The sequence below is a fragment of the Saimiri boliviensis genome, chromosome 6, assembly GCF_048565385.1.
Source record: "Saimiri boliviensis isolate mSaiBol1 chromosome 6, mSaiBol1.pri, whole genome shotgun sequence".
Classification (NCBI taxonomy): Eukaryota; Metazoa; Chordata; class Mammalia; order Primates; family Cebidae; genus Saimiri; species Saimiri boliviensis.
Window position 1 is genome coordinate 126558152 of NC_133454.1, and position 22730 is coordinate 126580881.

Sequence of the window (22730 nt, forward strand, 5' to 3'; positions counted from 1 at the left end):
AAGGATCTTTCAGCAACGCAATTTTTACTTCCTGGACTGCAGGAAGGGTACCCTCGCTAGCCATCTTGCCACGAGAGTACAGTGAACAAAGGCAAACACACAAATTCATCCCTCACGCATTTGGGGTCATCCTTACTGCTGTGTCTGGTCTCCATTGGCTGGAGCCAGATCTCACAATCTAAACTAAAACCCGATTGGCTACAACTTAAAACTTTTCTAAACGGGTCAAAGCAATGGAGAGCTGGGACATGCCTGTGAGCACGTCCAGCACAGGTATCTTGGTGAAAATACAAGGACATAGAATGTACTACGTACCTGTAAGCATGGCATGTCTAACAGCTACATAGGATAGGGCTTCACAAAGCTATTAGCACACTTATTCCTTAACAAGAAAGGAAACTTTAAAAAGGAACTTTTCTACTTCCCAGAGTTACTGTTGCATCCTCCTTTCCTGCTACCAGGTGCCCAGAGGGGAGTGAGGCCCCTGCCAGCTGGGGAGACCATCACAAGGACCAGTGCAGGCTAGGCGTGCTGGCTCACACCTGTAATTCCAGCACTTTAGGAGGCCAAGGTGGGCAGATCACTTGAGTTCAGGAGTTTGAGACCAGCCTGGCCAACATGGTGAAACCCCATCGCTACTAAAAATACAAAAATTAGCCGGGTGTGGTGGCACACCCTGTAACCTCAGCTACTCTGGAAGCTGAGGCAGGAGAACCGTTTGAACCTGGGAGGCAGGGGCTGCAAAGAGCTGAAATTGTGCCACTACACTCCAGGCTGGGCGACAGAGCAAGACTCTGTCTCAAAAGGAAAAAAAAAAAAAAAAAGACCAACACATCATATATCAGACTCCTTGGGAAGCTCAGAGGAGGGGTCCCTGAGCTAGCTCTGGCAGGAGAGAGTAGAATGATGGGGAGTATCAAGGAAGCCTTCCTGGTGGTGACACCAAGCTGAGGCTTCAGGGACAGAAGGAGATTAGGTGGACATGGCAGGAGAAGCATTCCTGCCAGGAAATTGCATGTACAAAAGGGCACAAAAGAGAGAAAACTTGGCCAATGTATCCATATTGCCAGAACAAAGTGAGGGATGGTGGGGGGAGTGAGGGGTGTGGGAAGAAGGGCGCCGAGGGTGAGGCCTGGAGAGGAGAAGGAGCTTCCATATTCAGTGAATGCTGGTGTTCAGCCTACAATCCTGCGACACTGAAAAGTAGGTGCTGCTGCCATCCCCTTTTATGCAGATGTGGAAAAGTGCTCAGAGAGGTTAGGTAACTAGTCCAAGGCCACACAGCCAGAAAGTCACGGAGCTGGGACTCAATCTCAGGCTGTCTAGCTACAGAGCCAGTGCTCTGGATCATCAGCAACAGCACCCCCTTCCCCAGCTCCTCGAAGGTAGGGCTGAAGGGCATAAGAGAAAACCCCCTGGGTCCCAGTCTGCTGGCTTCCCCTCCCCAGCCCTGGAAGATCACAAGCATGGGACATCCAGCATGGACAGGGATGAGCTGGTGGAGAATTCCCAGCAGCCCCGGGGGGCCTGCCTACCACAGGGACTGACTCCGAAGAGCTGAGATAACCAGTGAGAGGGGCAGAGACCTGGGAAGGCTTCCTGGAGGAGGTAGAAGCATGAGAGCTGGTCTTGCAGCAGGGGACTATACACATGGAGGAGGGAGAGGGCTCTGAAACTGCCTGAGCAACGAGTCACAGTGTCTGGGGAGACACAGCTGGGCTAAGGCTAGAGAGGCTACGTGCGATCGGACTGTGGAGGCTGCCTGTCCAGGCTAAGGCAGAAGCTCCTTGTGCTGCTGGTGGTGGGGAGCCATGGTGGGATCTTCAGCAGGAGCAGGTCCGAGGGAGGGAAGGTCACTCAAGGAAGTTTTGGCGGTGACCCAGAGGGACATCAGTGAGTGTTACCTCTGACAGTGAGTGGCAGGAAGGGCAGGCAGGAGGCCTCTGACCTGCCTTTAGGGTTGGGTTCATTCAGCAGGACTCAAACTGAGGCGCCTTCCTGGAGAGAAGCTGGGAAAACCCAGGCTCAGAGACGCTGTCTGACTCCTCCTTTTCTCTTGTAATCTCCCAACCTGTTTCTGTCCTTTCTTGGGCCACCCTGCCTCCAGGGTCTCATCCCTCCCTGCCCCTTTATCTCCCCTCCTCCTGGACCCATGGACATACCTCCGAGGTCCCAGGCCCCCTCTGTCTGGGAACCCCACTAAGGAGTGGAGGTCTCTGACCTGCCCAGCAGCGTTGCCTGCGCCAGGCCTACATGTGGGAGAGGTGGCACAAGCCACGGCATCACGGCCAACAGCAGCTCCAAGCTGCAAGCTTTTCCTCTCTCCCATCTGTCTATGCCTGCAGACCCCCAAAGGGACAAATCAAAAGGCTAAACAAACACTACGATGGGGATTCCCCCTCTTTCCACCCCTCCCACCCTATTATCAGCCCCCCCACCAACATCCACCCAGAAAGATCAATAATGGTTTGGTAAGGAGAGGAGGCTGGGGCAGGAGGCCATGTCCCCATGGCCCGGGGCCCCAGTTAGATGGCAGCTGTCTGGGCAGGCAAAAGGAAACTTGGCACAGAGCTGAGTCCACTGCTTACTTGCTGTGTAAGTTCCTTCCCTTCTCAGCCCTCAGTTTCCCCATCTGAAGAATGGGGGTGTTGGATAAGATGACCTCTAAAGACCCCTGTACCTCTGACTTTTAGGGATTCTGTGTGTACGGGCTCCGGAGCCCAAGGGCGTGGGTGCGAATCTCAGCTCCTCTGCTTACTAGCTGTGAAACCTTGGGCAAATTATCTGACCTCTTTGGGCCTGTTTCCTCACTTGTCAAAGGAGGATAAGAATTGAACATACGTCATAGGATGACACGAAATGACATATGCCAAGCATCCAGCACAGAAAGGTGCTCAGTAAATGTGAGGTCAAGGCTTTGGGTGGAGGAGTTCGGGCTAAGAGCAAGGGCTCTTGGGATCCGGTATTTTGGATGAAAGAAAGTGGTCTGGGCGCAGTGGCTCACGCCTGTAATCCCAACACTTTGGTAGGCCAAGGTGGGCGGATCACCTAAGGTCAGGAGTTCGAGACCAGCCTGGCCAACGTGGTGAAACCCCATCTCTACTAAAAATACAAAAATTAGCTGGGCATGGTGGCGGGCGCCTGTAATCCCAGCTACTCGGGAGGCTGAGGCAGGAGAATCACTTGAACCTGGGAGGCGGAAGTTGCAGTGAGCTGAGATCGCATCACTGTACTCCAGCCTGGGCAAGACTGTATCTGAGAAAAAAAGAAAAAAAAAAAGAAGGCGAGGCCAGGCTTGGTGGCTTACGCCTGTAATCCCAGTACTTTGGGAGGCCAAGGCAGGTGGATCACTAGGCCAGGAGTTTGAGACCATCCTGACCAACATGATGAAACCCCATCTCTACTAAAATACAAAAAGTTAGCCAAGCATGGTGGTATGTGCCTGTAATCCCAGCTACTTGGGACGCTGAGGCAGGGGAATCACTTGAACTCACTTGTGGCAGGGAAGGCAGAGGTTGCAGTAAGCTGAGATTGCTGAGATTGTGCCATTGCACTCCAGTCTGGGGACAGAGCGAGCCTCCATCAAGAAAGAAAGAGGAAGCCGGGCGCGGTGGCTCAAGCCTGTAATCCCAGCACTTTGGGAGGCCGAGGAGGGTGGATCACGAGGTCAAGAGATCGAGACCATCCTGGTCAACATGGTGAAACTCCTTCTCTACTAAAAATACAAACAAATTAGCTGGTCACGGTGGCGCGTGCCTGTAGTCCCAGCTACTCAGGAAGCTGAGGCAGGAGAATTGCCTGAACCCAGGAGGCGGAGGTTGCGGTGAGCCGAGATCGCGCCATTGCACTCCAGCCTGGGTAACAAGAGCGAAACTCCGTCTCAAAAAAAAAAAAAAAAAAGAAAAGAAAAGAAAAAGAAAGGGGAGAGGAGCGGGGGTAGGGGAGGAGAGGGGAGGAGAAAGCTCAGAGGATAGGGGATGCTTCAGGAGCTACACACCAGGGCCCGTGCATGCCGCCAAGCCCTCCCAAGGGGAAAGGCTGTAACTCTGAGGTTCTACCCACCCCCTGCATACACTTTCCCCTTTATTCAGCCATCCACAAACAGTCCATACTCCCAAGCCAGGAGCCCCAGCAGAGAGGCAGCCCCAGGTGATGACCGTGCAGGGAGCTGAGCCACCACATGAGGGCAGCGGAGACGCCATCAGGATGTCGCAGGATTAGGCCTTAAATGGGGGTGGGGTGTGAGAAAATGGAGAGGGAGTGAGGCCAAGGGGGCCTTGGAGTAGGCGGAGGCTGGAGAGTGGTCACCTGTCCACAGATTCTCCATTCATGTCACGTGATATTCGCTCATCCATGCAAGCATTTGCTCCTTTATTCGTTTCTTCAGTTTGTTTATTCTTGTAAGCCTGCCCCTCTTCCATCCATCCTTCCTTCCTTCTTTCCTTCCTCTCTTCCTCACTCTGTTCTTTTCCTTTTTTTTTTTTTTTTTTCTGAGACGGGGTTTCACTATGTTGGTCAGGCTGGTCTTGAACTCCCGACCTCAGGTGATCCACCCACCTTGGCCTCCAAAGCACTTGGATTACAGGCGTGAGCCACCGCGCCCGGCCTGTTCTTTTCCTTCTTGTCTCTTTGTTTTGTCCAGCCAGGCAATCTACTGGGCATACCGTCCTGAGCCACAGCTGGGTGCCAGCTGAGAGAGCGGCCTGAGTCACCCACAGGCTGCAAGTCCAGCGAAGCCTCAGTAAACAGTAGAACAGTAAACAGTACCCTGGCCAGGCAGACTGTGTGACCTGCGCCACCACTCTAAAAATAAATTCCAGGAAAACAGTGAGGTCCCGGGTTCAGCAATGTCTGAGATTCGGGGAAATTCCCTGCCGACCAGAGCCGATGTCTGTGGCCTGGTGACTAATCTCCTTCTCACAGGAGCGTAGGCATAAGGTGGGGATGAGGCTGGGGGTTGACATCAGATCGAATCTTGGCTGTATCCTGCTGGCCTAAGACACGCCTCTGCCTCTCTCTGAGGCTTAGTTCCCAAATCTTTAAAATGAGGGGAAGCAGGTCATCTGCTTGGTCTACCTCGTGGTCTGAGATCTGAAGGCAAATTGTGCAGCTGAGGTGTGCAGGCTGGCTTTAGGGTCAGGCCTGGATCCAAATTCTAGTTCAGCCTCTTACTAGCTGTGGATCTTAGACAACAACTTAGCCTCTCTGGGCCTCAGGCTCCTCATCTGTGAAATGGAGCTAAGAGTCCCTACCTCCTACGGAACAGTGGCTACACATGGCTTGCAATCCATTAATGGGTGCTATTATTATTAGGAAATGCTCAGTGAAACTATACAGCCTGACAGACGTCAAGTGTGTCATTACAGTGATTATCCCTATAGTAACCAAGGCCAAACGCCTCTGCCTGACTCTCGGCTCCTTCCACCCCCAGTCTGGCCCCACCTGCCTTCCAGCCTTGCCACCCAAGGCCCGATGACAGCAGCAGTGCAGAGGAAGATGCTGACAGCTGATCCAAGGGGGTGGGGCCCCTCCCACCACTCCTTGGGGCGGGGAGCCCTGCTCAGGAGCTACCTGCCCAGCCCGGTGCCAAGTCACTGCCCAGCCCTATGGCAGTTTCGGGGAGGAAGGGGCACCTGGAAGGCAGAGCTGTCCTGGGGAGGCTCCAGCCAGCCAGGTGGAGCTCCATCAAGCCTGTGGACCGCAGCCCGGAGCGGGAGCCAGGCAGAGGAGTCGGGGAGCTGGGCTCTGCCTCTCCACATAGTGACTGACTCCTGCCCCAGCTGCCTCTTTAGACCACAGTGAGTTCAAAGGAGGTTGAAGGTGCTTTTTCACCTGCCTGACTTTGAACTCCATGAGGGTTGATATCATGACCAGCATAAATCAGGGAACAGTTGGGCAAAATGGTTCACTCCTGTAATCCCAGCACTTTGTGAGGCCGAGGCGAGTGGATCACTTGAGGTCAGGAGTTCGAGACCAGCCTGGCCAACATGGTGAAACCCCATCTCTACTAAAAATACAGAAAGTCGGGCTGGGCGAAGTGGCTCATGCCTGTAATCCCAGCACTTTGGGAGGCCAAGGCGGGCAGATCACGAGGTCAGGAGATTGACACAATTCTGGCTAACATGGTGAAACCCCATCTCTACTAAAAATACAAAAGGTAGCTGGGTGCAATGGCACATGCCTGTAGTCCCAGCTACTCAGGGGGCTGAGGCTGGAGAATTGCTTGAGCCAGGAGTTCTGGGCTGCAGTGTGCTATGCCGATTGGATGTCCGCACTAAGTTCGGCATCAATATGGTGACCTCCTGGGAACAGGGGACCACCAAGTTGCTTAAGGAGGGATGAACCGGCCCAGGTTGGAAACAGAGCAGGTCAAAACTCCCGTACTGATTAGTAGTGGGATTGCGCCTGTAAATGGCCACTGCACTCCAGCCTGGGCAACATAGCGAGACCCTGTCTCTTAAAAAAAAAAAAAATAGCTGGGCATGGTGGTTAGCACCTGTAATCCCAGCTACTCAGGAGGCTGACGAGGCAGGAGGATTGCTTGAACCCGGGAGGTGGAGATTGCAGTGAACCAAGATTGCACCATTGCACTTCAGCCTAGGAGACAAGAGCGAGACTTCGTCTCAAAAAAAAAAATAAATAAATAATATAAATAAATAAATAAATAGGCGGGACCTAACGACGACTGCTCCTTGTTCTTTTATGCTTCAATAGAAACAGTCCAAGATCTGGGAAGACCTTTGTGCCCATTTTTAAAAGATTTCAACTCCGGCCATTAGGAGAGGTGGAGAGATCAGGTGACGAGTTTCCAGTTCGACGCTGGATTTATTCCTGGCATCCAAAGTGCTCTACTGTGCAAGCAGCAGCTCCCCAAGCGAGCCTCACCCTCTGCTGGGGCGGCGGGGCAGCATTCCGCTCCGGCCTCCACGGCCTCGAACCTGTGGCAATCGCCTGTGGAATACCTTTTCCCTCCCCCATCCGACTGTGTCTCACTTTTTCCTCAATACTCTGAGCCTCTTCTCAGAAGGGTTTCCTGCCTCCTTCAGTCTGGTCGAGGAGCATGCTCACGACCCCTACTCCAGTCCTGCTGCCTATCACTACCCTTGTTGTAGTTCTGATCACACTGATGGCCTGCCTGTTTACGGTTCCAGGCTGTGGGCTTCTCAAGGCAGGGCCTGGACTTGGTCTTGAACAGTTCAGGGTCCCCAGGCCCTTGGGCACCAGGGGGACATCTCATGGTGTGATAATAAGAAACATTCATACTTTATAGAGGGAAGGTTCCATCGCTTTCCCTAGATCGTGGCCAGCCAGGGTGAGTCAAGTGGCTGCCCACCTGCGGCAAAGCTTCCTGGTGCCGGTGGAGGGCCAGCCAGGCCTGGTAGGGCCAGTGACTGACCCATAAGGAGGTCATGCTCTTCCCAGCTGGCAGGAAGCACCTGTGTTGTTCCCTGTCCTAAGGGCCCTGGAGAAATACACAATTCATTCACTCATTCATTCATTTGGTAAAGGTCACTGGCTCCGCCTGCGATCTGGGACCCAGCCCTGAGCACCCCCTCATCCCCACTGTCACGGCCTGCTGTGTGTCCTCTCCCTTCCGACTTCCCGTGGCCCCAGCGCCGCCCGCACACAGTAGGTGCTCAGGCAGCGTTTCTTGAGGGGCCTAGCGGGCCTGGAGGGGAAGGGCCCCAGCCCAGCAGCCCGAGCCTCTCACCTGACTCTCGGGGCGCTCGGCTCGCACTTCCTCCCGCCGCCCCGCCCCTTCCACATTCCTGCCCCGCCGGGCCTGCCCCGCGCAGTCCCGGTCCCTGCGCCGCAGCCGCCTGCCCGCCCGCTCCTTGCCAGGCCCGGGATGACGGCGGCCCAGGCCGCGGGCGAGGAGGCCCCCCCAGGCGTGTGTTCCGTCAAGGTGGTCCTGGTAGGCGACGGCGGCTGCGGGAAGACGTCGCTGCTGACGGTCTTCGCCGATGGGGCCTTCCCCGAGGTGAGTGCCCGGCGCCCCCGCTTCGCCCGGTTCCGCTCGCGCGCCCGGGTGTGCACGGTCCGTGCCAGAGCGGCCCAGGTTGTGCGCCTGTCCCAGCGGGGCCTGGAGTCCAGGGCAGAGTTCTTCTCTCCATGCCATTGGGAATGAATTCTTCAGTGATGTTATCTGTAAAGCAGGAGGATGGCACCTACCTGGGAGGGGTGGCACAAGGACTGAATGAGGCAACCTGGGCGCACACAAGACCCTAAGACAGCACCTGGCCGCACAATTCCGCCAAGACGGACTGAGGGCTCGGGAGCCGACTGCCTAGGTTCAGATTACGGCTTTGCAGCCCTGTATCCCTGGGCAAGTCCCCCAACCCCGCTGTGCCTATGTCCCTAACCACATCCGGGTGAGTGACAGTGCCCATCCACAGGGTCACCGTGACGGTGAGTTAACAGATGTCAAACACTCAGCCCCAGCCTGTGCACAGGAAGGACTCATGGAGAGTTGGCACATGTCGCTCTTGGGAAACATGGTCTCCCCTCCAGCTCTTGCCGCTGGATTGCACGTGCCATGGCTCTGCCGTGGAGGGCGGAGCTCACCAGCTGTAGCCTCAGCTCTCCTCTTAGGAGCCCCGTGCCCCTTTTGTAACCTGCTTAACTTCTCTGAGCCTCAGCTTCCTCACAACAGCCCCATGGGGTAGAGGGACTGGATGGTGGTGGTGAGATGAGCCCAGGGGAGGCTGATAGGCAGCTCCCGTGCGGTACCTGGCACGTCCTTGGCGCTGTGGGCATGCCCACTGTTAATCCTTCCTGACATGCTCACTGACTGCCCAGGCAGACTCCATGGGCACCAGGCAGTCCTTGCTCTGCCGCCTCTCAGCCCTGTTGTCCTGGGAGTCCATGGGGTTGCTCCCAGCATCTCTTCTTCCTCCTTTTTTTTTTTTTTGGAGACAGAGTCTCATTCTGTCACCCAGGCTGGAGTGCAATGGCACAATCTCAGCTCACCACAACCTCTGCCTCCCAGGTTCAAGTGATTCTCCTGCCTCAGCCTCCTGAGTAGCTGGGATTGCAGGCACCTGCCACCATGCCTGGCTTATTTTTTTATTTGTAATAGAGACGGGGTTTTGCCATATTGGCCAGTCTCGTCTTGAACTCCTGGCCTCAGCGATCTGCCTGCCTCAGCCTCCCAAAGTGCTGGATTACAATGTGAGCCACTGTTTCCTCCTTTTCCTCCTGCATTCTCTAAGCCCCTGGACAGGTGCTGGGGCACCTGAGCATAGGCAGAGCAGGTCGGCCTCCCCAGTTCTTATCACGCTGATGTCCTGCCTGTCTCTCACCCTTGGCTGTGAGCCCCAAGGCTGTGTTGGGCCCTGCCACGTGCTTTCTGCTGCAGCGGCATTGAACCACTTTTTAGTGGCCTGTGGAACTGACGTCACCTCCTTTGGCCAGTCACACATTTTTTTAAGTTTGGGGGAACATGTTTCTGAGCCCCTAGATGCTGCCCATGGGAACTCAACAATGACGGCACCCAGGGAAGAGCACCACAGAGGGACAGGGGGCCCAGGCCCAGGGGAAGGCACCTGATGGGTGGGGGCGGGGAGGCTAGTGCCTCACCATCAGCTCTGAGATGTCCTTGATGGTGAGATCATCCCGATTTCAGAGCAGTTATGATGTGGAAATGGGCATCTTGTAGTTGATAAGATGTGAATGCTTTGAGGGACATTCTGGGGCTGGCCAGAAATGTGGGGAGGGCATGCTTGTCACCAGGGGGATGGGCTGGACTTGTCCAGGCTCTTCCCTTGTCCGGGGGCCCTGGGTTCCCAGGAACAGGAGAGCACTTTTAAAGAATGCACAAGGGGCCAGGTGCAGTGGCTCGTGCCTGTAATCCCAGCTCTCTGGGAGGCCAAGGTGGGCAGATCACCTGAGGTCAGGCGTTCAAGACCAGCTTGGCCAACATGGTGAAACCTCGTCTTTACCAAAAGTACAAGAAAAATTAGCCAGACACAGTGGCACACACCTGTAATCTCAGCTACTTGGGAGGCTAAGGCAGGATAATCGCTTGAACTCAGGAAGCAGAGGCTGAGGTTGTGGCATTGGAAAGAAGAAAGAAAAGCAAGCAAGCAAGAAAGAAAGAGAGAGAGAGAAAGAAAGGGAGAGAGGCCGGGCGTGGTGGCTCAAGCCTGTAATCCCAGTACTTTGGGAGGCCGAGGCGGGTGGATCACGAGGTCGAGAGATCGAGACCATCCTGGTCAACATGGTGAAACCCCGTCTCTACTAAAAATACAAAAAATTAGCTGGGCATGGTGGCGTGTGCCTGTAATCCCAGCTACTCAGGAGGCTGAGGCAGGAGAATTGCCTGAACCCAGGAGGCGGAGGTTGCGGTGAGCCGAGATCGCGCCATTGCACTCCAGCCTGGGTAACAAGAGTGAAACTCCGTCTCAAAAAAAAAAAAAAAAAAAAAAAGAAAGAGAGAGAGAACCCACAATGTCTTAGAGCTGCAAGTGCTTCATTTTGCAGATGGGAAAACTGAGTCCAGAGCCCAGAGGCTTGCCTTGGGCCCATGGCCCAGGGGTGGCAGCACTGATTTGGAGCCCAGTCTTCCCACTCCTGACCAGGGCATTCTCCACAGCCCTACATGCTCTGCCTGCCGGACCCAGCCTCCTCCTGCCCCTGTCCCTGGCACCAGACTCCTCCAGGCAGTCCTCCAAGCCCAAGGGGCCAGAAGCTAGGGGTGTGGAGTCCATCTCCCAGACTTCCTGCACACAGCAAAGGGCCGAGAGCAGCCTGAGGATTTGGAGGGACCTCAGTCACCCTCATCTCGCTGTGGCCCAACCCTGGATTCAGAGCAGCAGGGGAGGGCAAGATGGAGAGAGCTCCTGGAGCGGGGAGAACCCCAGGTTTGGGTGCCAGCCTCTGCCCAGTCCTGGCTGGCATTTGGGGCTGCAACCGTTTCCACAGGCTCACAGCCTAGCAGGCCCCACACCAGCATATGGATAGGAGGTGGGGCAGAGCACCTGGCCCTGCTGGCTAGAACCCCCTGAGTCCTTCCTGGTTTGTACTTGGACTCCCATGGTTGTCCTAACCAGGGATACCCTGACACCCCCACTTGAGCCAGGTCCCCTATCTTGGTAATGATCCGTTTTCTGTCTGTGAGCCCCTGTAGGGCAGACCCAAGCCTGAGTCATCTTTGTCCTGGTCCAGCACAGGCCCAGCCCTTCTTTTTCAGCTGAGAACGGCTTAACAGATAAGATTAGGCACCACTGGTCCCATGGACAGAGGGTGACCCTGCCTGGGGGTCAAAGAACAACACGACAAAAGGTACAGACAGAGTCTCTAGGATGATGTCCAGAGTGGGGGAAAGGACTGTGACAGTTGCAAGCCAGAGGAGAAACCCAGCCCCTTTCTGTCTCCAGGAACTGGAGTTGGTAATCTCAGGAAATGCAGGTGGCTGGGGACAGAGCCTGGTCTCTGGAACCACAAAGACCAGGCTCTGTCACTAGCCAGCTGTCCAGTGTGTCACCTAGAGCAAGTCATTTCCTCTCTCTGGCATCGTCAGAAAGTGGAGGTGGTACTGATGTTCCAAGCTTGCAAGGATCAGAGATGGTGCCAGCTAGTACACAGCCACACACAGAAGATCCTTAGGGAATTGTGGGTGACGAGGTCATGGCCACGGGCATTTGCAAAACACTGAAACATGTGCCCCTAAGAGATTCTCAGCAGGCTGCCCTGCAGCTCAGATCAAGAAGTTGAGTGGGTAGTCAAGCTGGGTGCCCTTCATAATGACAGGCCCTGCTCTAGGACGAAGATCAGAAGTTGGTCAGGGTCTAGGGGTATTAGTCCATTTTTACACTGCTATAAAGAACTACCTGAGACTCGGTAATTTATGAAGAAAAGAGGTTTAATTGACACACAGTTCTGCATGGGTGGGAAGGCCTCAGGAAACTTACAATCATGGTGGAAGGTGAAGCGAAAGCAAGGCACGTCTTACGTGGTGGCAGGAGAGAAAACGAGAGAAGAGGGAAGTGCCACATTTTTAAACCATCAGATCTTGTAAGAAGATTACCACTATTGGCCAGGCATGGTGGCTCACACCTGTAATCCCTGCACTCTGGGAGGCCGAGGCTGGCAGATCACTTGAGGTCAGGAGTTTGAGACCAGCCTGGCCAACATCGTAAAACCCTATCTCTACTAAAAATACAAAAATTAGCCAGGTGTGGTGGCACACCTGTAATCCCAGCTACTTGGGAGGCTGAGGCAGGAGAATCGCTTGAACCTTAGAGGCAGGGGTGCAGTGAGCAAGATCGCTCTTACTGCACTCCAGCCTGACTCGTCAAAAAAAAAAAAAAAAAAAAAAAAAAATCCTTCACTATCACAAGAATAGCATGGGGGAAACCACCCATGATACAGTCACCTCCCACCACATCCCTCCCTCCATACATGGGGATTACAATTTGAGATGAGATTTGGGTAGGGACACATGGCCAAACCATATCACCAGAGAAGGTAATATTTCTGGAAGGATGGATGGGGGCTGGTGTGGACACTGCTTCTGGCCACCAGCTTTCCCGTTGGTGGGTATTTATGCCGGGGCCTCACCTGTCAGTCCATCCTCCCTCCCACATCATGGGGTGACACTCTTCCGCTTTAACCAGTGAGGGGACCGTCCCAAGGTCACATAGCTGGTAAGTGCCAGGGCCGGGCCTTAAGCCAAGCCCATCTAAACCCAAAAGCTAGCACTCCTAGCTATCGGGTCGCACTGCCCACCACAAGGCAAAGGGCCTGAAGGAGGGTGCCCTGAGCAGGCATGGGGGGATGGGAAGGTGGGTGAGGCCCTTGTCTGTTCCTGTTGGTGCCTCTTGGTAGAGGGAGTGACAGCATGTCTAGAGTCTGGGGTGGGGCCAGCCCTTACCTCAAGGCCATCCTGACATCTCTGTCTTCCTCAGCTGCCCACTCTGGGACCTGCCTTTGTCCCCACCCCACTCCCTGCAGCTTCCCTGGAGGACGATGCTGACCCACTGCTCAGGTGCTGCCCCTCCCAGCTGGCCAGAGCCTGACTCAGAGGGCCAGCGGGCAGGCAGGCAGGCACGAAATTCTCCTGAGTCATAGGCAGGTGGGGGCCCCACCCAGCATGCGAAGGGACGAGGATAGGGGCCCCCCAGACTGTGGCCCCACCAACTGGCCCTGAGCAGGCAGTCGAGGCCTAGGGACCCAAAAGCAGGCAGCCCAGCATGCCCCTTGAAGCAGAGGGCACAGGTTATAGCAGAGTTTTACAAATGTCTTTACCTGTTGCACAGACCCATCTTGCAAAAGCTCCCTCTTCATTCCTGCATTTTCATCTATGTACAAAACCTGGCCTATTGCCCATTCATCTCACCTTCATGGCAAGGCAGTCAGCTTAGGCTGGGCAGGGCTGAAGTGAGGGGCGTCTGTCCTGAGTGACCTCCTCCCAAGCCCAAACGTGGGGCACTGGGCTGGGCGTGGTGGCTCACACCTGTAATCGTAGCACTTTGGGAGGCCAAGGTGGGTGAATTGCTTGAGTTCAGGAGTTTGAGACCAGCCTGGCAACATGGCAAAACTCTGTCTCTACAAAAAAAGAAAAAGATACATAAAAAGAATATGTATGAAAAAGAAAAAAGAGAGAAAAAAAAAAAAAAAAAAACCAGGCTGGGCGTGGTGGCTCGCGCCTGTAATCTCAGCACTTTGGGAGGCCAAATCCAGTGGATCACAAGATTAAGAGATCAAGACCATCCTGGTTAACATGGTGAAACCCTGTCTCTACTAAAAGTACAAAAATTAGCTGGGCATGGTGGCATGCTCCTGTAGTCTAGCTACTCGGGAGGCTGAGGCAGGAGAATCACTTGAACCCAGGAGGTATAGGTTTCAGTGAGCCAAGATCACACCATTGCACTCCAGCCTCAGCAACAGAGCAAGACCCCATCTAAAAAAAGGGGGGTGTCTTGTTTGGATTGTGAGAGGTTGAGAGGCAAGGGAAGAACCCCAAAAAGCTGCGAGTTCCCCAGCGCAGGGATTGAGTCTTTTGTTGCCTGCTTCCCAGTGTCTAGAACTGGGCCTAGAGAAGGTGCTGATGCTGCTGAACAAATAGATGAATGAACGAAATGAGGAATGAATAAACATGGAGGTCAATGTTCTAGGGAGAGGGGACAGCAGAAATGGGAGTCCCAACGATACGTGCCTGTGGTCCCAGCTCTTGGGAGGCAGAGGCAGGAGGATTGTTTGGGGCTGCCTTGAGCTATGATGGTGCCTTTGAATAGCTGCTGCACTCCAGCCTCGGAAACACAGGGAGACCCTTCTTTAAAAAAAGGAAAAAACCGGCCGGGCGCGGTGGCTCAAGCCTGTAATCCCAGCACTTTGGGAGGCCGAGGCGGGTGGATCACAAGGTCAAGAGATCGAGACCATCCTGGTCAACATAGTGAAACCCCGTCTCTACTAAAAATACAAAAAATTAGCTGGGCATGGTGGCGCGTGCCTGTAATCCCAGCTACTCAGGAGGCTGAGGCAGGAGAATTGCCTGAACCCAGGAAGCGGAGGTTGCGGTGAGCCGAGATTGCGCCATTGCGCTCCAGCCTGGGTAACAAGAGCGAAACTCCGTCTCAAAAAAAAAAAAAAAAAAAAAAAAAAAGGAAAAAACCCTGCCCTTATCCAGAGGGCAATGATAAAAATAGCAGTAGCTGGCATGTAGATGTGCTTATTTTATGCCAGGCCCTGAGCTAAGTGCTCCACACAGAACACCTCACTGAATCCTTATAGCAGGTGGCACTGTGATAGGGACTTTTTTTTTTTTTGGAGACAGAATCTTGCTCTGTCACCCAGGCTGGAGTGTAATGGTTTGATATCGGCTCACTGCAGCCTCTGCCTCCCGGGTTCAATTGATTCTCCTGCCTCAGCCTCCTGAGTAGCTGGGACTACAGGTGCATGCCACCATGCCTGGTTAATTTTTCTATTTTTAGTAGAGACAGGGTTTCACCATGTTGGCCAGGTTGGTCTGGAACTCCTGACCTCAGGTGATCTGCTCACCTCAGCATCCCAAAGTGCTGAGATTACAGGTGTGAGCCACAACACCCAGCCTTTTTTTTTTTTTTTTTTTTTTTTTTTTTGAGACAGAGTCTTGATCTGTCACCTAGGATGGAGTGCAGTGGCACAATCTTGGCTCACTGCCACCTCCTGGTCCCAAGCGATTCTTGTGCCTCAGCCTCTTGAATAGCTGGAATTACAGACAGGCACCACCATGCCTACCTAATTTTTGTATTTTCAGTAGAGATGGGGTTTCACCATGTTGGCCAGGCTGGTCTCGAACTCCTGGCTTCAAGTGATCTGCCCACCTCGAAAGTGCTGGAATTACAGGGGTGAGCCACGGTGCCCGTCTGGTAGGGACTTCTAATATTTCCATTTCACAACTGAGAATAAAGCTGGGGAGGTTCAAGACCTTGCAAAAGCAGACAGCCTCTCTAAGCTGCCACCCAGGCAGGCCAAGGAAGAGGCTTCTCAGAAACAACTACACTGCACCGACCCATGGAGGGGGCGGCGCCGTGAACAGACCAGGGTCCCACGCCTCTCGGAAGCATCCTCACAGCCTGCCCTGCCCTGCTTCTCCTCAGAGCTACACCCCCACAGTGTTTGAGCGGCACCTGATCAGCCTGCAAGTGAAAGGCAAGCCTGTGCACCTCCACATCTGGGACACAGCAGGTGGGTGTGCAGGGACGGTGGCAGGGCCCCAGATGTCCCCCAGATACCTAGGACAGACTCCGCTCTGCCTTCTGAACCAGGGAGGCCAGCCAGTCTCCAAGTGACAGGTGTGGGCCAGGAGTCGGCCCAGGAACCTGAGCCCTCCTTGCCTCTGCAGCCATATCCACCTGTACCCCCAGCACCCCAGGGCTGCCCGCTACGTCTGGAAGCAAGCGTGAACCCAGTGCTTCGCTTTAGGACTGCTCTTGGCCTTCTGAGCACTCCTCCCTGCTTTTAGCTTCTGTAAGTTCTGCCTGTCCGTGGCCTCTGCCCTCCAGCCTCCTGACCTTGCCTATTCAAGGGTGAGCTCTAAGCTAAACTCAGGGCATCCCAGCAGCCCTCTTAGTTGGACAGGCTAGATGTCTTTGCCAGGTTCCCACCGACCCCTCATTTCTCACTCCTAAGCTCAGGGCAAAGCTGGCTTCTGAGCAGTTGGCCCCAGTTCCTGCAGGTGGCGCCAGGCCTGACCCCTGCCTTGCCCGGCATCCCTTCCAGACATTCCGCAGGAAGAGGTGAGCACTGCCCCAAGGGGCACTCACATAGAGTAGCCACCTCAGAGCCAAATTTGTGCCAGACTCTGAGGCACAAAACTAGGCCCTGTCCCCAGAAGCTCCCCATCTGATGGGGTGACTTCCTGACATTGGGGCGGTGCTGATAGGGGCCAGGAGCCCTGAAGGCAGTGACCGCCCCCACTCTGCCCAGGGCAAGATGACTACGACCGTCTTCGGCCCCTGTTCTACCCTGACGCCAGCGTCCTGCTGCTCTGCTTCGATGTCACCAGCCCGAACAGCTTTGACAACGTCTCTGCCCGGGTAGGTACTGGGACGAAGGGAGGCATAGCCCCCATAGCCAGGCCACTCGGCTCTGCCGCCCACCCTTGACCCAGCTGACTGTCAGAGGTTGGCAGGCCCGAGATGACCCTGAGCTCAGAGCCTCTGGCGTATATATGGGGAAACTGAGGCCTAAAGTGGGGCAGTGGCTTTCCCAGGGTCCCTGGCACAGGGATTTGGTGGCAGCATCTGCCCTTCTGACTCCCAGTACAGTGCTCCTTGCCTACCCTAGGCTGCAGACTCTGAATGCTGTGGCTCTTCCCACTTCGAGTCTGCCTGAGGTTGCTGGTGACCCAGAGGCTCCTGCATCTCCACAGCCTGCGCCTGCCTGAGGCACGTGAACTGTCAAGGCAGAGTCCAGCAGCTCTTCGTGGCTGCTGGTTCTCAGAGGCTGCCCACAGGCATCAGGGATGTGGCCCCTTGAGTTTCCCTCTGATCCAGCTGCCTTTAGCCATGGCACAGCCCCTCACCCACTGCTGCCAGGGCCTCCAAGGTTCTGCTGGGTACAACCTGTGATAGTATTTGCAACAACAACAACACTGATGGCGACAGTTTTAAGGACTGATCATGTGCCAGGCACAGCTCTGGGTACTTGCATGTATTTACTCATTTACCCACCCCGGCCAACCTTATGGAGTATTATTATTCCTGGATCGAGTCACTCGTCCAAAGATATGCATCTATTAAAGCGGTAACACTGGATTTGAACCCAGGCAGCCTGCTCCACCCATTCATTCAGAACGAATGATTGAGCACATTCGTCTGCCAAGTGCTGTTCTGGGCACTGGGGACCAGAAGAAACGGTGGTGCCTGGGACCAGGGTGCTAGCCGTTGGGGTGGCGAGGAGGGGGTTGATTCTGAATCAGTCTAGAAGGCGGAGTTTGCTGATGATCAGGGTTTGCTGATGGATTGGAGGTGGATGGGATGGAGGAGTTTTTACCAGAGCAGCTGGAAGGTGGAGTTGCCCTTGCCTAGAATGAGGAGAAGCTGGGGACGGGGAGTGGGATGGGGAGAAGGCAGGTCTGCTGGACATCCTAGTGGAGGTGTCCGGCAGGCAGTGCGAGGCATGCATCTGCAATTCGTCCGAGCGGGCAGGCCTGTTGGGCTGCCTAAATGCAGCTGCACATTTAGAAGTTACAGGTGCAAGGCCGGGCGCGGTGGCTCAAGCCTGTAATCCCAGCACTTTGGGAGGCCAAGGCGGGTGGATCACGAGGTCAAGAGATCGAGACCAACCTGGCCAACATGGTGAAACCCCATCTCTACTAAAAATACAAAAAATTAGCTGGGCATGGTGGCGCATGCCTATAATCCCAACTACTCAGGAGGCTGAGGCAGGAAACTCCGTCTCAAAAAAAAAAAAAAAAAAAAAAAGTTACAGGTGCCGTAAAGCCTGGGGGAAGCCGCCCAGGGAGGGAGAGCAGCTAGAGGAGAGGAAAGTCCACGGCCTGAGCCCCAGGGAGAGGAGGAGGAGGACAAGGCCCCATAAGACCTAGGAGAACCAGGAAAGTGGGGTCCTGGGGTGAAGAGCAGGCTTGGTCAGGAAGGAGGGAGTGATGCCCGGGGTCAAGGCTGTCGAGGGATCCGGTAGGAGCAGGGCTAGGATTCAGTGCTGGTGGCCGGGCATAGTGGCTCACGCCTTGTAATCCCAGTACATTGGGAGGCTGAGGTGGGTGGATCATTTGAAGTCAGGAGTTTCAGACCAGCCTGACCAACATGGCAAAACCCCGTCGCTACTAAAAATACAAAACTCAGCCAGGCGTGGTGGCAGGCACCTGTAGTCGCAGCTACTCAGGAGGCTGAGGTAGGAGAATCGCTTGAACCTGGGAGGTGGAGGTTGCAGTGAGCCGAGATCACACCACTGCACTCCAGCCTGGATGACAGTGTGAGACTCCATCTCAAAAAAAAAAGATTCACTGCTGGGTTAAGTGGGAGGCACCAAGGAAACCTTTTTCACTAACACTTTGGTGGATGGGTCGGGTGTGGGGAATCTGCCAGGGACCCCACAAAGGCCCCATTTGGTTCCAGGAATGAGGTAGTTTGACGCCATTTTTTTTTTTTTGAGACGAAATCTTACTCTGTCGCCCAGGCTGGAATGCAGTGGTGCAATCTCGGCTCTGCCTCCTGGGTTCAGGCTATTCTCCTGCCTCAGCCTCTGAGTAGCTGGGATTACAGACTCCTGCCACCACGCCTGGCTAATTTTTGTATTTTTAGTAGAGACAAGGTTTCACCATGTTGGCCAGGCTGGTCTCAAACTCCTGGCCTCAAGCATCTGCCCACCTCGGCATCCCAAAGGGCTGGGATTACAGGCTTGAGCCACCAAGCCCAGCCAATGCCAATTTTTATTGGGCAAGTTTGACACCTGAGCTGGCAGACTCGGTGCTCTTGGAGATAGAAAGCCCTCTCTCTGGATTCCCGGTCTCCCACCTGCAGTCCAGGCTGAAATAATTCGGGCCTGGTGGCCTCACATTTCGCAGAGCAGCCTTCCCTCCACCAGGCAAGCAGTTGAGGCAGACAGCCGCTGCAAACACTTTATAAGCAGATTTATTTACTTATTTATTTATTTTGAGACAGTGTTTCTGTCACCCAGCCTGGAGTGCAGTGGCTCCATCTCAGCTCACAGCAACCTCTGCCTGCCGGGTTCAAGTAATTCTCCTCCCTCAGCCTCCCAAGTAGCTGAAACTACAGGTGCGTGACACCATGCCTGGCTAATTTTTTTTTTTTTTTTTTTTTTTTTAGATGGAATCTCTCCCTATTGCCCAGGCTGGAGTGCAGTGTCGCGATCTCGGCTCACAGCAACCTCCGCCTCCTGGGTTCAAGCAATTCTCCTCCCTCAGCCTCCCAAGTAGCTGGGATTACAGGTGCATACCACCACACCCAGCTAATTTTTAGCATTTTTAGTAGAGATGGGGGTTTCACCATGTTGGCCAGCCTGGTCTCGAACTCGTGACCTCAGGTGATCCACCCACCTCGGCCTCGTAAAATGCTGGGATTGCAGGCATGAGCCACTGCACCTGGCCGGATTTATTCTCAAAGGATCACTTCTTTCCTTATATATTTTGCCCAGTTTAGGGGGTGGCCGTGAGGGCCCTTACCCTGCAGAGAGGCAGGATTCTAGAAGGGCAGGAGCCCCACCCCTAGGCTCAAATCCTGCCATTTCCAGCCAAGGCCAAGTTACATTGCCTCTCTGTGCCTCAGTTACCACATCTGTACAGTGGGATTGGTTATGAACTTGCTGCCGGGGACTTGGGTGATTAATGGATCCATGTGTGTAAACTCTTAGATGAGAGTCTGGTACTGAATAGTTTCTCCCTAGATGCTGGCTGTGCAGATTACCAATATCAGAGTCCAGCCTGGGGGGTGGAAGAGCAGCCCACTGAGAGGGCCAGAACTCTCCAGGGCTCACACACACCCCCTCGCCCCCCTGCAGTGGTACCCAGAAGTGAATCATTTCTGCAAGAACGTGCCCATCATCGTCGTGGGCTGCAAGACTGACCTGCGCAAGGACAAATCACTGGTGAACAAGCTCCGAAGAAATGGGCTGGAGCCTGTGACCTACCACAGGGTAGGAAACCCAGCCTGAGGCGGGAGTGGGTGACTGCGGGAGGGGACCTCTGGATGCCTCTCAGTGGCACCAGGCATCCAGCACTCTCAGGGTGTAGGTCAGAGCAGGGGTCGTCTTAGAGGCTGTCGGGTCAGGAACTTCTAGCACTTGGAAATGGTCCCTAGAATACCCTGGGAGCCTCTGCCGGAAGAAGGGAGAACAAGAAAGCAAGCATATCAGTCAGTTCCACCACCTCTGAGACCCAGAGAGGAGGCCCAGGCAGGCACCACATGTGGGTCCCTCTCTGCTACACACTTGGGTCCATGGGAAGTTCATTTCTTGGTGCCTTGAGAGGCAAAGAGGCCCAGCACAGAACAGAGGTAAGAAACACAGTGAAGGCCAGGCATGATGGCTCATGCTTGCAACTTTGGGAGGCTATGGCTGGAGAATTGTTTGAGTCCAGGGGTTTGAGACCAGCCTGGGCAACATAGGGAGACCCTATCTCTACAAAAAATGTAAAAAAAAATAGTGGGGCATGGTGGCCACAACTCTGGTCCCAGCTACTTGGGAGGCCAAGGCGGGACGATCCCTTAAGTCCAGAAGTTCCAGGTTACAGTGAGCCAAGATTTGCACCACTGCATTCTAGCCTGGACAATTGGGCAACCGAACAAGACCCTGTCTCCAAAAAAAAAAAAAAAAAAAAAAAAAAAGCCAGGCATGGTGGCTCACTCCTGTAATTCTAGCACTTTGGGAGGTGGAGGTGGGCGGATCACAAGGTCAGGAGTTCAAGACCAGCCTGACCAACATAGTCTCTACTAAAAATACAAAAATTAGCCAGGCATGGTGGCAGGCACCTGTAATCCCAGCTACTCAGGAGGCTGAGGCAGGAGAATCGCTTGAACCCGGGAGGCAGAGATTACAGTGAGCTGAGATCGCACCATTGCACTCCAGCCTGGGCAACAGAGTGAGACTCCATCTCAAACTGTCTCAAAAAACAACAACAACAAAAAAAATGGGGGGGCCAGGCACAGTGGCTCACACCTGTAATCCCAGCACTTTGGGAGGCCGAGGTGGGAGGATCATTTGAGGTCAAGAGTTCCAGACCACCCTGGGTGAAATAGTGAGTCCCCATCTCTACCCAAAATACAAAAAATAAGCCAGGCATGGTGGCAGGCACCTGTAGTCCCAGCTACTCTGGAGGCTGAGACAGGAGAATCGCTGGAACTAGGGAGGCAGATTTGCAGTGAGCAGAGATCCTGCCACTGCATTTCAGCCAGGACGACAGAGCAAGACTCCATCTCAAAAATAAATAAATAAATAAATAAAAGAAACAGGATGAAGTACATGAGGGTGCTTGGGCAGCCAGGGTACGGGAGCTGTGGGTACCCAGCAGAGCCCACCTTCCACTCTTGTCCAGGGAAGGAAGCCAGGACCTGAGCACCACCCAGTGCCCCCCTCATGGCCGCCCTGTCCACCTCTCCCTCTAGGGCCAGGAGATGGCGAGGTCCGTGGGTGCGGTGGCCTACCTTGAGTGCTCGGCTCGGCTCCATGACAACGTCCACGCCGTCTTCCAGGAGGCGGCCAAGGTGGCTCTCAGCAGCCGCAGTCGCAACTTCTGGCGGCAGATTACCCAGGGCTTTTGCGTGGTGACCTGAGCGGCGCCTGGCGTCCCAGCGGCGCAGGAAGGGGCTGGGCACTGACCGGCTGCTGAGCTGGCTGGGCTGGACCTGGTCCCCAGGCTGTGACCGCCGAACTGCACTGCAACAGACGGGTGCCATCAAGGCCAGGCCTTGGGGGTCCTGGCCTGAGAAAGGGCATTCCTGGGCCCACCTGCCCTGTGGAGGGCTCACCCTGTGGTGCCTGGGAAACACTCACTGACCCGGGTACCAGCTCCCGATCGACATCCTGGAGCTGCCTGTGCAGGCTGATGCCCCCTCGTGGCTGCTCCCAGGGCTGCATCTGCCAGGACCTGGTGTTCTTAAGGACCTTCCTGCCAGAACCCACACTTGGCCCCTTCCCACCTGTCATGCTGGTAACTGTAACAACGAAATTGACATCACTTGTCATTTGTGTCATGCCTCTTATTTCAAAGCAGCTTTCCACACACCTTCCAAGGTAGGTAAGAGCCCACCCTATCTAGGCACTGGGATGGGACTCCTTGGATCCAAACCAAGCTTTATTGCTTCTGTGACCTTGGGCAAGTTCTTCTGGGCCTGAGCTTCCTCACCTGTGAAATGGATCACAAACTAAGCCACGGAGCTTTTGGATGAGTAAGAGGGTCATGAGGACCACACATGCAAAGAGATTAGTAGGTGCCTAGCACGCAGTGCTCACAGAAGTTTAGATCAGGGCCAGATGTAGTGGCTCACTCCTGTAATCCGAGCACTTTGGGAGGACAATGTGGGTGGATCACGAGGTCAGGAGTTCAAGACCAGCTTGACCAACACAGTGAAACCCCGTCTCTACTAAAAATACAAAAATTAGCCAGGCGTGGTGGTGCACGCCTGTAATCCCAGCTACCCAGGAGGTGGAGACAGGAGAATCGCTTGAATCCAGGAGGTGGAAGTTACAGTGAGCTGAGATTGTGCCACTGCACTCCAGCTTGGGTGACATAGCGAGACTCCATCTCAAACGAAAAAAGGTTCAGCCAG

At 54.5% G+C, this 22730-nt stretch overlaps 1 protein-coding gene across 3 annotated transcripts; it reads left to right on the top strand.

Annotated features, from left to right (window-relative positions):
* The first annotated feature begins 7759 nt into the window (after window positions 1-7759).
* RHOD (ras homolog family member D) lies at window positions 7760-22138 on the top strand. Of its 3 annotated transcripts, XM_039471440.2 has the most exons (5): window positions 7760-7981; window positions 15582-15669; window positions 16411-16520; window positions 19966-20100; window positions 21567-22138. In XM_039471440.2, the coding sequence occupies exons 1-5, from the start codon at window positions 7850-7852 to the stop codon at window positions 21732-21734; spliced, it is 633 nt and encodes a 210-aa protein (XP_039327374.1). In that variant the 5' UTR covers window positions 7760-7849; the 3' UTR covers window positions 21735-22138. The 3 variants fall into 3 exon arrangements, with proteins under 3 accessions (XP_039327374.1, XP_010350276.3, XP_010350277.2); XM_010351974.3 differs by lacking the exon at window positions 19966-20100 and having other exon boundaries at window positions 16367-16520; XM_010351975.3 differs by lacking the exon at window positions 19966-20100.
* Window positions 22139-22730: the final 592 nt, after the last annotated feature.